General features: G+C 41.1%; 1 protein-coding gene across 20 annotated transcripts in view; it reads left to right on the top strand.

The window, feature by feature from the left end:
- Positions 1-13071, top strand: part of MEF2C (myocyte enhancer factor 2C) — a 356157-nt gene that overhangs the window by 336864 nt on the left and 6222 nt on the right. For all 20 annotated transcript variants that reach the window (XM_077288831.1, XM_077288814.1, XM_077288784.1 and 17 more), the window contains one exon: positions 8397-8529. In XM_077288831.1, coding sequence (XP_077144946.1) covers positions 8397-8529 — 133 coding nt within the window. The remainder of the gene's footprint in view (positions 1-8396; positions 8530-13071) is intronic.

Raw genomic sequence — 13071 nt, 5'->3', positions numbered from 1 at the left:
CGATATACATATGTTACATATACTACATATAATACCTATAAGATATACATATGTTACATATAATTACATATAATGCTACATAAAGTACATATAATGCTACACGTACTATATACATATGCTACATATACTATATACATATGTTACATATACTACATATAATGCTACATAAAGTACATATAATGCTACACATACTATATACATATTCTACATACACTACATATAATGTTACATATACAGACCTATACAATATACATATGTTACTTATACTACATATAATTCTACATATACTATATACATATGCTACATATACTACATATAATGCTACTCATACTAAATACATATATACATATACTACATATAATGCTACATATACAACATATACTATATACATATGCTACATATACTACATATAATGCTTCACGTACTATATACATATATACATATACTACATATAATGCTACATTTACAACATATACTACATATAATGCTAAATATACTATATAGATATGCTACATATCTAATATATAATTGTCTAAGGGGTACTTCCGTCTGTCTGTCTGTCTCAGATATTCATTGGTCGCGGCCTCTGTCTGTCACGGAAATCCAACTCGCTGATTGGTCGTGGCAAAACAGCCACGACGAATCAGCGACGGGCACTGTCCTGCGCCAAAACGGCCGCTCCTTCCTCCCCGCAGTCAGTGCCCGCTCAATTATCCCCTCCAGTCAGCGCTCACACAGAGTTAATGGCTGCGCTAATGGACCGCGTTATGCCGAGGTGTAACGCACTCCATTAACGCTGCTATTAACCCTGTGTGACCAAATTTTTATTATTGATGCTGCCTATGCAACATCAATAGTAAAATGATCTAATGTTAAAAATAATAAAAAAAATAAAAAATCATTATACACTCACCTTCTGCCACCTTTCCTGCTCCTCGCGACGCTCCGGTGACCGCTCCATCCAAGCGGCAGGTTCCAGTGCTAAGGATGGTATGTGACAAGGACCTGCCATGACGTCATGGTCATGTGACCACGACGTCATCACAGGTCCTGCGAGAAGGACATGCCATGACATAACGGTCATGTGACCGCGACGTCATCACAGGTCCCGCGCTCATACCAACCCTGGGACCGGAAGCTGCCGTGTGCACCGCACACAGGGCCAGGACTTCAAGGGGCCTTCGGAAGGTGAGTATATGTTTATTTTTTATTTTAAGTCTGTATACTACGTGGCTCTGTGCTGTATACTCCGTCGCTGGCTGGGCAATATACTACGTGACTGGGCAATATACTACGTGTCTGGGCAATATACTACGTGACTGGGCAATATACTATGTAAATGGGCAATATACTACGTGGCTGGGCAATATACTATGTGGCTGGGCAATATACTACGTGACTGGGCAATATACTACGTGACTGGGCAATATACTATGTGGCTGGGCAATATACTAAGTGACTGGGCAATATACTACGTGGCTGGGCAATATACTACGTGACTGGGCAATATACTATGTGGCTGGGCAATATACTTCGTGGCTGGGCAATATACTACGTGGACATGCATATTCTAGAATACCCGATGCGTTAGAATCGGGCCACCATCTAGTACTACATATAAAGGCTACATATTCTATACAGTATGCATACACTACATATACTATATTTAATGTTACATATACTACATATGGTATATATATTACTTATACTATATACATATGCTACATATACTATATATAATGCTACATATACTACATGTAATGCCACATATACTATATATACTATATACATAAGCTACATATACTACATATAATCCTACATATACTGTATACATATGCTATATATACTACATATACTATATAAATTTCATATACTATATGCATATGCCACATATACTACAAATACTTTATATATTACATATATAATATATACATATGCTACATATACTACATATACTATTTATAAAAAATTGAGAAAGCTTAGCGCACAAATTGGCTAATTCATGTGTACCTGGAAGCCACATTAAGGCGTTTCTCTTTTCCAGGTCCTATCACTGCCAATCCTCTCTTAGAATAAAGTCTTCATCTGTATGGGAACTTGTGAATCCTCTCTTAGCCTCTTTCACACTTCAGTCTTTTGGCATCAGTTTGAATCCGCTGTTTTCATCAAATAGCGGATCCGCCATTTTTTTTGGCGGATCCGCTATTTTCCCATAGACTTGCATTAGCGACGGATTGTGACGGATGGTCGTCCGTTCCATCCGCCATGTGACGGACCCGTCGAAATTTGGCGGACGTCATCTAGACATAGACGGACATTATAACTTTTTTGTCTGCGCCGAAATGGCGGTTCGCAACGGATCCGTCGCATCCGCCATTCCATAGAATGACCGCCTATGGGCGACGGATCCGTCGCGACCGTCATTTCGGCGGATTCGTCGCCCCAATCCGCTTTTTCAATTGCCCATGCTCCAAAAAGTAGATACTTTTCCCAGACATCCCCCAAGTAACGGATCCGTCAAAAAAACGGATCCGTTAGAACCGTTTTCTCAACAATTGTGATGGATCCGTTGATCCATCACTATTTCGGAGCAGACTGACGCCAAACAACTGAAGTGTGAAAGAAGCCTTAGACTAAAATCTCTCTCTCTGTGGAGGGGTAGGGTCCTGGTGTAATTAAAAACACCTGTGGCTAAAAGGCGGAGTGCTCAGTCAGAAGGCTAGTGAATACAAATTTCAAAAAACTGACCGTCACTTCCAAACATAGACTAAGTGTGAACAGGTGCTGAAACTAGAGTCACCAGCTCGTATACAATCAAATAAATCAGCCAGCACTCTGTAGCGCCATAGCTTGCAAACATGCAATATGAAAATTGAATTCCATTACTGCATTAGAAATATGAAAAATTGAGAAAGCATGCATAAATTGACCAATTAAATATTTTTTATATTATATAAACTATATACATATACTATTTATATATGACATATTCTATATACAGTGCCTACAAGTAGTATTCAACCCCCTGCAGATTTAGCAGGTTTAATAAGATGCAAATAAGTTAGAGCCTTCACACTTCAAACAAGAGCAGGATTTATTAACAGATGCATAAATCTTACAAACCAAAAAGTTTTGTTGCTCAGTTAAATTTTTATAAATTTTAAACATAAAAGTGTGGGTCAATTATTATTCAACCCCTAGGTTTAATATTTTGTGGAATAACCTTTGTTTGCAATTACAGCTAATAATCGTCTTTTATAAGACCTGATCAGGCCGGCACAGGTCTCTGGAGTTCTCTTGGCCCACTCCTCCATGCAGATCTTCTCCAAGTTATCTAGGTTCTTTGGGTGTCTCATGTGGACTTTAATCTTGAGCTCCTTCCACAAGTTTTCAATTGGGTTAAGGTCAGGAGACTGACTAGGCCACTGCAACACCTTGATTTTTTGCCTCTTGAACCAGGCCTTGGTTTTCTTGGCTGTGTGCTTTGGGTCGTTGTCTTGTTGGAAGATGAAATGACAACCCATCTTAAGATCCTTGATGGAGGAGCGGAGGTTCTTGGCCAAAATCTCCAGGTAGGAAGTGCTATCCATCTTCCCATGGATGCGGACCAGATGGCCAGGCCCCTTGGCTGAGAAACAGCCCCACAGCATGATGCTGCCACCACCATGCTTGACTGTAGGGATGGTATTCTTGGGGTCGTATGCAGTGCCATCCAGTCTCCAAACGTCACGTGTGTGGTTGGCACCAAAGATCTCGATCTTGGTCTCATCAGACCAGAGAACCTTGAACCAGTCAGTCTCAGAGTCCTCCAAGTGATCATGAGCAAACTGTAGACGAGCCTTGACAAGACGCTTTGAAAGTAAAGGTACCTTACGGGCTCGTCTGGAACGGAGACCATTGCGGTGGAGTACGTTACTTATGGTATTGACTGAAACCAATGTCCCCACTGCCATGAGATCTTCCCGGAGCTCCTTCCTTGTTGTCCTTGGGTTAGCCTTGACTCTTCGGACAAGCCTGGCCTCGGCACGGGAGGAAACTTTCAAAGGCTGTCCAGGCCGTGGAAGGCTAACAGTAGTTCCATAAGCCTTCCACTTCCGGATGATGCTCCCAACAGTGGAGACAGGTAGGCCCAACTCCTTGGAAAGGGTTTTGTACCCCTTGCCAGCCTTGTGACCCTCCACGATCTTGTCTCTGATGGCCTTGGAATGCTCCTTTGTCTTTCCCATGTTGACCATGTATGAGTGCTGTTCACAAGTTTGTGGAGGGTCTTAAATAGTCAGAAAAGGCTGGAAAAAGAGATAATTAATCCAAACATGTGAAGCTCATTGTTCTTTGTGCCTGAACTACTTCTTAATACTTTAGGGGAACCAAACAGAATTCTGGTGGGTTGAGGGGTTGAATAATAAATGACCCTCTGAAAAGACTTTTCACAATTTAAAAAAAAAATAAACAAAGAAATAACATTCTTTTTTGCTGCAGTGCATTTCACACTTCCAGGCTGATCTACAGTCCAAATGTCACAATGCCAAGTTAATTCCAAATGTGTAAACCTGCTAAATCTGCAGGGGGTTGAATACTACTTGTAGGCACTGTACATATGCTACATACAGTATAATGCTATATAAAATGCTGCATGCAGGTCAGTATTCCAGGCATTTACCTTATATGGAGATTTCCAAACAGATTTCCAACTGAATAGAACACATGGAAATAAGGAACTTTGTAATATATCTAACTGGAGAAATTTGCTTTTTTCTCTTTCTAGATTTTTTTTTTCACCCTTAGTTCATGAGTGAAATCTACCGTATTTTCTGGTGTATAAGACGACTGGGCGTATAAGACGACCCCCAACTGTTCCATATAAAATATGGAATTTGGGATATACCCGCTGTATAAGACGGGGGTCATCTTATACACCCAGTCATCTTATACGGCGTGCGGTTCCCAGGGTCTGGAGGAGAGGAGACTCTCCTTCAGGCCCTGAGATCCATATTCATGTAAAAATAAATAATAAAAAAAAAAAAAAAAATGTACTCACCCCTCCGACGGACCCTGGACCTCAGCGGTGCAAGCGTCTGCCTCCGTTCCTAAGAATGCAGTGAGTGAAGGACCTGTGATGATGTCGCGGTCATGCGACTGCTCACGTGACCGCTCATGTGACCGCGACCTCATCGAAGGTCCTTCACTCACTGCATTCTTAGGAACGGAGGCAGATGCTCTGTGCACCCGTACCCGGCGTATAAGACGACCCCCGACTTTTGGGACAATTTTTAGGGGTGAAAAAGTCATCTTATACGCCGGAAAATACGGTATATTCATCTCGTATATCAATGCAACGATCTGTGTTCATCAATGACAACAGATTTTGCCTGTGAATTGAGAGTTTTGAGAATGACCAGTCCAGTTAGAGAAAGAAGCAGATTTTTATAATAACATATAGTACAGAATGAGATTTATCCCAAGGTTCCTTATTTTCATGTATTATATAACACTGAAACAATGGTTATTCTTTAGCCCCTTAACGACCAGAGGTATTTTTGGTTTTGCATTTTCATTTTTTTCTCCCCTTCTTCCCAGAGCCATAACTTTTTTATTTTTTGGCCAAAATGGCCATGTGAGGTCTTTTTTTTTGCAAGAGGAGTTGTAATTTTGAATAACACCACTGGTTTTACCACGTCTCATACTACAAAATGGAAAAAAATTCCAAGTGCGGTGAAATTGGAAAAAAAGTGCAATCGCACACTTGTTTTTTGTTTGGCTTTTTTACTAGGTTCACTAAATGCTAAAACAAAACTGACCTGCCATTATGATTCTCCAGGTCATTACAAGTTCATAGACACCAAACGTGTCTAGATTCTTTTTTATCTAAGTGTTGAAAAAAATTTTAAACCTTGTTAAAAAAAAAAAATTGCACCATTTTCTGATACCTGTAGCGTCTCCATTTTTCATGGTCTCGGGTCAGGTGAGGGCTTATTTTTTGCGCGCCGAGCTGATGTTTTTAATGATACCATTTTGGTGCAGATACAACCTTTGATCGCTGCAACTAAAAAAACGTAATTCTGGCATTTTTACTTTTTTCTCGCTACGCCGTTTAGCGATCAGATTAATCCTTTTTTTATTGATAGATCGGGCGATTTTAAACTTTTTTTTGATTTTTTTTTAATTGTTTTATTTTGAATGGGGTGAAAGGGGAGTGATTTGCACTTTTATTTTTATTTTTTATTTTTATATACATTTTTTTTACTTTTGACATGCTTCCACAGTCTCCATGGGAGGCTACAAGCTGCCATCACCCGATCAGCTCAGCTACATATAGGCCATGATCAGATCGCCTATATGTAGCTGAATTACTCACTTGCTATGGGTATGTGCACACGCTGTGGATTTTGCTTCGTATCTGCAGCGTATTTGACGATGTGGATTCACAGCAGTTATCCATGCGGTGTACAGTACCATGTAAACCTACGGAAAACAAAATCCGCAGTGCACATGCTGTCGAAAAAAACACAGTGGTTTACATTCCGCAGCATGTCAATTCTTTGTGCGGATTCCGCAGTGGTTTACACCTGCTCCTCAATAGGAATCCGCAAGTGTAAAGCCGCAGGAGGAATCTGCACAAAAACCACGAAAAAAATGCGGTAAATCAGTCGTAATTCCACAGTAAATCCGCAGTGCGGTTTTCCTGCAGATTTACCAAAATTAGTGCGGAAAAATCCGCACACAAAATCCTCTATGTACACATAGCCTATGAGCACCAACCACTGGGTGGTACTCACAGCAAGATGGCAGTGAAACTATAGAGGTTTCCAGGAGACCTCTGGTTGTCATGCCAACCCACCGGTGACCCGCAATCAAGTGACGGGGTCACCGGTGGGCGCATTTCTGGCGCAATTGCCGGAAGCGCTTATTAAATGCCGCTGTCAGAGTTTGACAGTGGCATTTAACGAGATAATAGCAGGTGGATTGCGATTCCACCCTCTGCTGTTCCAGGCACAGGTCAGCTCTTCAAAACAGCTGATATGTCCCGGGAAAGATGTGGGCTCACTGCCGGAGCCCACATCAAAGAGAGGGCGTCCGACATCATCATACCATTACGCCCGATGTCGGAAAGGGGTTAAAGGGGCTGTCCACTATTCAGATAACCTCTTCTCAATCAATCAGTGGCCATTTCACTCTTCCCGTCTTTGGATGTATCACATTCATCTGGAGGAAGAGAGAGAGCAATAGTGCTCACTTCTTCCGGTTGCAAGTGATTTGTCTGAATGTGAGGAGTGTGAAATGGCCAATGATTGGCTGCAGGGTTTGCGTGACATCACACTGTTATGCAATCGCAGGGACAGACAGAGACTGCATCGCCAGAACAGTGCCAGCATTAGATAGCATATTAAAATTTGTTTTTCTAACACCCAGCTATTAAAGTCTAGATAATAATATCTGTACTGGTAAGTGTAGCATTGGTGTGAGTCCCATACCCATTGCTAAATGTCCACTGTTCTTTACTGATCGCCCCCTGGTCTTAGATCCAAGACCAGGAGGAGTAAAATGCGATGTCCAATTGCACATGTGTCCTGGCACTCTCTTCAAGGTATGTGGCTTTGATGGCTTAACTATCATTGCCACTCCCTAGACAACTAAGCAGCAAGTCACATGGGCGACTGCCCACTTCATTCAACACCTTCTGACATGGAGTAGAGGTGACATGAGTCTCCTGTTCTGGCGAACGATGGGTGTCCCAGACTAATCGGTGAGATCTATGGCAATGAAAAAATCCTGCTCAGGATAAATGTTGCATTTAATGACAATTTTTTAAGAGAACCTGTCAGCAGGTCAAATGTTTGTCTTTTGTCTTTGTCAGTCTTTGCTCTAATTTTATTACTGCTGCTCTACTGAGTAGTCCATTTTTTTTAGTTTTTCTTTAAATCTGCCTTATGGTTCTAATGATGTGGGTCCTAAAATCAAGTGCTCATTTTTATTATCTTTACAAGAGAGCATTGCTCACAGGACTATTATGCAGAGAAGCCAAAGACACACCCCGGAGGATCTTTTGAGCCACGCCCTCTTAGTAAAGACCATAGAAATTAGCACTAAATAAAAAATCCCATATCTTTGAAACCATATGGAGGATTAAAAGAACAAACAAAGAAAAAAACAGAATAATTTGAGGACAGCGGGAATACAATAAGAGCAAAGACTGGCCACTTTATACCTGTAAACAGGTCATCTTTAAACTAATGGTTCACCATGTAACACATTGATTGGCCAGCTCTGTCAGAGCTGAAACTAACAAACCTAGGCAATATAATTATGGATTCTCACTATTATTCTATCTGTTATTTTACATGTTTGAAAAAAGTTGTAAATAGTTAGTGATATCGGTCTGTCTTTTTGTTTTCCAGAATACTCATTAAGTAGCGCAGACTTGTCATCTCTTTCTGGCTTTAACACCAGTGCTCTCCACCTTGGCTCAGTCACTGGCTGGCAGCAACATCATCTGCACAACATGCCACCATCCACGCTCAGCCAGTTGGGGTAAGTTATGATCCACACTACACACATTTTTAGAAATACAATAGCAGCCTCTTCTACTTATCACATTTATCATGTCCATCCAAGCTATGCCTCTAATTCAACAGTGTCCACTGAGGGTTTTAGATGGCAGTATACTTCACATAGCCCTGGAAGCCAAAATATTCCACAAGTCTTTTAAAGACGACCTGTCACCAGGTCAAAAGTGACCTGTTTTTGCTCTTATTTTATTCCTGAGTCTTACATTTTTGCTTTTTTTTTAAATTTATATATATATATATATATATATATATATACAGTATATATATATATATATATATATATATATATATATATATATATACATATATATATATATATATATATATATATATAAATCTACCATACTGCTCCAGAAATATGGACCTTTTTATTTAGATGTAATTGTTATGATCTTTTCCAAGGGGTGGTGCTCACAGGGTAATGATGCAGAGCAGCCTAAAGACACGTCCCAGAGGATCCAGTGAGCCAAAGAAATTAGCAATTTATTGAAAAGGCCCATATTGTTGTAACCGCATGGCCGGTTTTAGAAAGACAACAACAAAAAAATTACACGGGACCAGCCGGTAGAAAAAACAGCTACTTTTGACTGGGTGACAGGTTTTCTTTAAGCGACTTCAAGTTTCAGTTCTGGAGGACTAGAAAGTTGTGTGCTGTAATCAGCCAATGGCATGAATGCCCAGTGGTGACAGTACATTGGTCCATTCGGACCACTCAGGTATAGAGGATAACTTATTGATGACTTTCTACTACCTGGCACTATTATGTGAGTACTCTGGTATATGGTGGTGCTATTCATAACATCTAATTAAATGATGTTGTTGCTTCAGTGTGTTGATATTTGGGGGTGAGGGCTTACTTATTTTGTTATGGGGGCCCTACGATTTCTACACCCCTGTTTATTTTATTAATCCCTGGTCAATGCAATGTTAAATGATTCGGAAGGTTGAAGGGAGGAGTATGTCATGGGGTAAAAAGTGCAATATTGAGATATATGAAAACTAGTGCAAAAGAAAGGTAGTGTAAATGCCCAGTAAAATCTAATTTCACAGGAACCCTTTGGAAATAAAATGGTGATTTAAAGGGGGTTTTACAGTTTTAAAAAAACCTCCTGGCTCCAGGCATGGTTTGTTTAAAAAAGAACAAAAACTGCGCTTTACTCACCCTTTTTAGGTCCGATGCAGAGTGTCTGTTGCTGCTCCCAGTGTCTGTTATTGTCTGCTGTGTTGACATCATTTCAACAGCGCTGCAGCTAATCACTGAGATAAGTTGATCTGATGGAGTTGATGGCGAGGGCCGGTCAGGTCAGTTATTAAAGTGACGTTAGCGCTGCAGACAATTACAGACACCCGGAGTAAATCACAGATGTTTTTTTAAGACAAACTGCAGCCGGCAGATGGGGGGAAATTCAGAACCAGGACCCCCTACAAAATTGATGCTCTCAGTATCAGCGCAGAAGGGAAGCAATTACAAGAGGGCCGAGCCGATGCAGGAGAGATATGTCTCACCTGTCAAGTTATCATTTCCACATTTTTATTACCCAGTATTATATAGGTTTATTTAGCTTGGGGGTTGCAACAATTATATACCAATTTTTTAACCTTTTATTACAAAGATTAGACAATACCTTCTAAAATATAGAAAAGCTCCTAGCTTAGGTAATAAGAACACTGGGTAATGTAGCAATGTAAATTCTCCCATCAGACAGACTACATATACCATTTTATAGATGATAGGACACCATTTAGGAAGACGAGCACAGCGTCTAAAGTGGTTGACAATTGCACGTTGCAGTAAAAAAGCAAGTATTTAGTGATATATATCATTATGGCTGCTCTCTTTGTCATTTTTCTGGCCAGTATTTAACCATCTTCCGGTAATTAGCTTACTCACTTAAAGCTATTGTCACAAAGTACCAACATCCTGGAGAATATATTTTTCAAAGGGCTTGTTTGCTGGTAATTGCAGAGGCATGCCCAACATAATGCGATTTCACAATACCCCTGTCTTATACTGTATAATTAAATACATATGTTTACATACATTTCCTGGACAGACAGGATGATGGGTGTTTAAACATTGCCTATAGTAGCCCAACATTACTGCTACCCTCATCTGTTCACTAAAACACATAATACAATTCTTACTAGATAATATATGAGTATATGACATATACATGCGCTCACATACCCATTCTAGTAAGTTACATGCACACATAGATGCACACATACTGTGCTTATACATATATGCTCCTTCATCTGCACACATACAATATGTGCACATACAGTGGGGAAAAAAGTATTTAGTCAGCCACCAATTGTGCAAGTTCTCCCACTTAAAAAGATGAGAGAGGCCTGTAATTTACACCATAGGTAGACCACAACTATGAGAGTCAAAATTGAGAAAACAAATCCAGAAAATCACCTTGTCTTTATTTTGCAAATTATGGTGGAAAATAAGTATTTGGTCACCTAAAAACATGCAAGATTTCTGGCTCTCACAGACCTGTAACTTCTTCTTTAAGAGGCTCCTCTGTCCTCCACTCATTACCTGTAGTAATGGCAGCAGTTTGAACTTGTTATCAGTATAAAAGACACCTGTCCACAACCTCAAACAGTCACACTCCAAACTCCACTATGGTGAAGACCAAAGAGCTGTCGAAGGACACCAGAAACAAAATTGTAGCCCTGCACCAGGTTGGGAAGACTGAATATGCAATAGGAAAGCAGCTTAGTGTGATGAAATAAACGGTGGGAACAATAATAAGAAAATGGAAGACATACAAGACCACTAATAATCTCCCTCGATCTGGGGCTCCACGCAAGATCTCACCCCTTGGGGTCAAAATGATCACAAGAACGGTGAGCAAAAATCCAAGAACCACATGGGGGGACCTAATGAATGACCTGCATAGAGTTGGAACCACCGTAACACAGGCTGCCATCAGTAACACACTATGCTGCCAGGGACTCAGATCGTGCAGTGCCAGCCGTGTCCCCCTGCTTAAGCCAGTACATGTCCGGGCCCATCTGAAGTTTGCTAGAGTTTATCCAGAAGAATATTGGGAGAATGTCATATGGTCTGATGAAACCAAAGTAGAACTGTTAGGTAGAAATGAAACTCGTCATGTTTGGAGGAGTGCATGAAAATGAAGGTATCCAGCTCAGGAAATAAAATCTGGACAAATTTGGACAAATTTAAAAAGTTATTCAATGTCTTGAATAACTGGACGCGTTTCGAACATTTACAGTGCTCTTAGTCCATAACTGAGGACTAAGAGCACTATACGTGTTCGAAACACGTCCAGTTATTCAAGTAATTCCTTCCTCCAGTATGCACTGGTTTGTCAAGCAGCTTACTTTTTAAATTTGTCCAAATAAAGACTTTTGATTTTATTTCCTGAGCTGGATACCTTCATTTTCCTGCACATGTACCTGGTGTAAAGCAGAGACGTTTCCGTGCTCGGATCAAATTTCTTATGGTCTGTGAGAATACCATCATAAGGGTGAGCTGAATCATTTTCTTTTTATGTTTGGAGGACACAGAATGCTGAGTTGCATCCAAAGAACACCATACCTACTGTGAAGCATGGGGGTGGCAACATCATGCTTTGGGGATTTTTCTTTACAAAGGGACCAGGACGACTGATTCGTGTACATGGAAGTATGAATGGGGCCGTAAGATTTTGAGTGCAAACCTCCTTCCATCAGCAAGGGCGTTGAAGACAAAACATAGATGATTCTTTCAACATGATAATGATCCCAAGCACACTGCCAGGGCAACGAAGGATTGGCATCGTAAGAAGCATTTGAAGGTCCTGGAGTGGCCAAGCCAGTCTCCAGATCTCAACCCCATAGAAAACCTTTGGAGGGAGTTGAAAGTGCGTGTTGCCCAGCGACAGGCCCAAAACATCACTGCTCTAGAAGAGATCTGCATTGAGGAATGGGCCAACAAACCACCAACAGTGTGTGCCAACCTTGTGAAGACTTACAGAAAACGTTTGACCTCTGTCATATTAAAGGGAACCTGTCACCTCCCCCCAGGCGTTTGTAACTAAAAGAGCCATCTTGTGCAGCACTAATGCTGCATTCTGACAAGGTGGCTCTTTTAGTTATTGTTCATTGCACTGCAGAAATAAGCGATTTGAATTTGGTCCCTCGTATCTTCAAATCGTCCGGGGGGCAGGTCTTTCCCCCCTCATTCAGACACAACACAGCCGTCACTCTGCGAGAAGGGCGCCGCCTCCTCGGCGTTATTCAGTTGTCCAGGCGCCTGCATGGTCATATTCTGCCTTGGACATGCGCAGTTCGCGCTGCCCGACCACTGACATCACTTGATGTCTTGTTTACTCTGCCTGCTGCAAGTGCCTGGACAACTGAATAACGCCGAGGAGGCGGCGCCCTTTTCACAGATTGATGGCTGTGTTGTGTCTGAATGAGGGGGGAAAGACCTGCCCCCTGGACGATCTAGGTATGAGGGACCAAATTCAAAAGCGATTATTTTTGC

This window comes from Ranitomeya variabilis, chromosome 1 (assembly GCF_051348905.1).
Source record: "Ranitomeya variabilis isolate aRanVar5 chromosome 1, aRanVar5.hap1, whole genome shotgun sequence".
Classification (NCBI taxonomy): Eukaryota; Metazoa; Chordata; class Amphibia; order Anura; family Dendrobatidae; genus Ranitomeya; species Ranitomeya variabilis.
The sequence above is the reverse complement of the archived record's forward strand: the minus strand, read 5'-3'. Positions and strand labels throughout refer to the sequence as shown.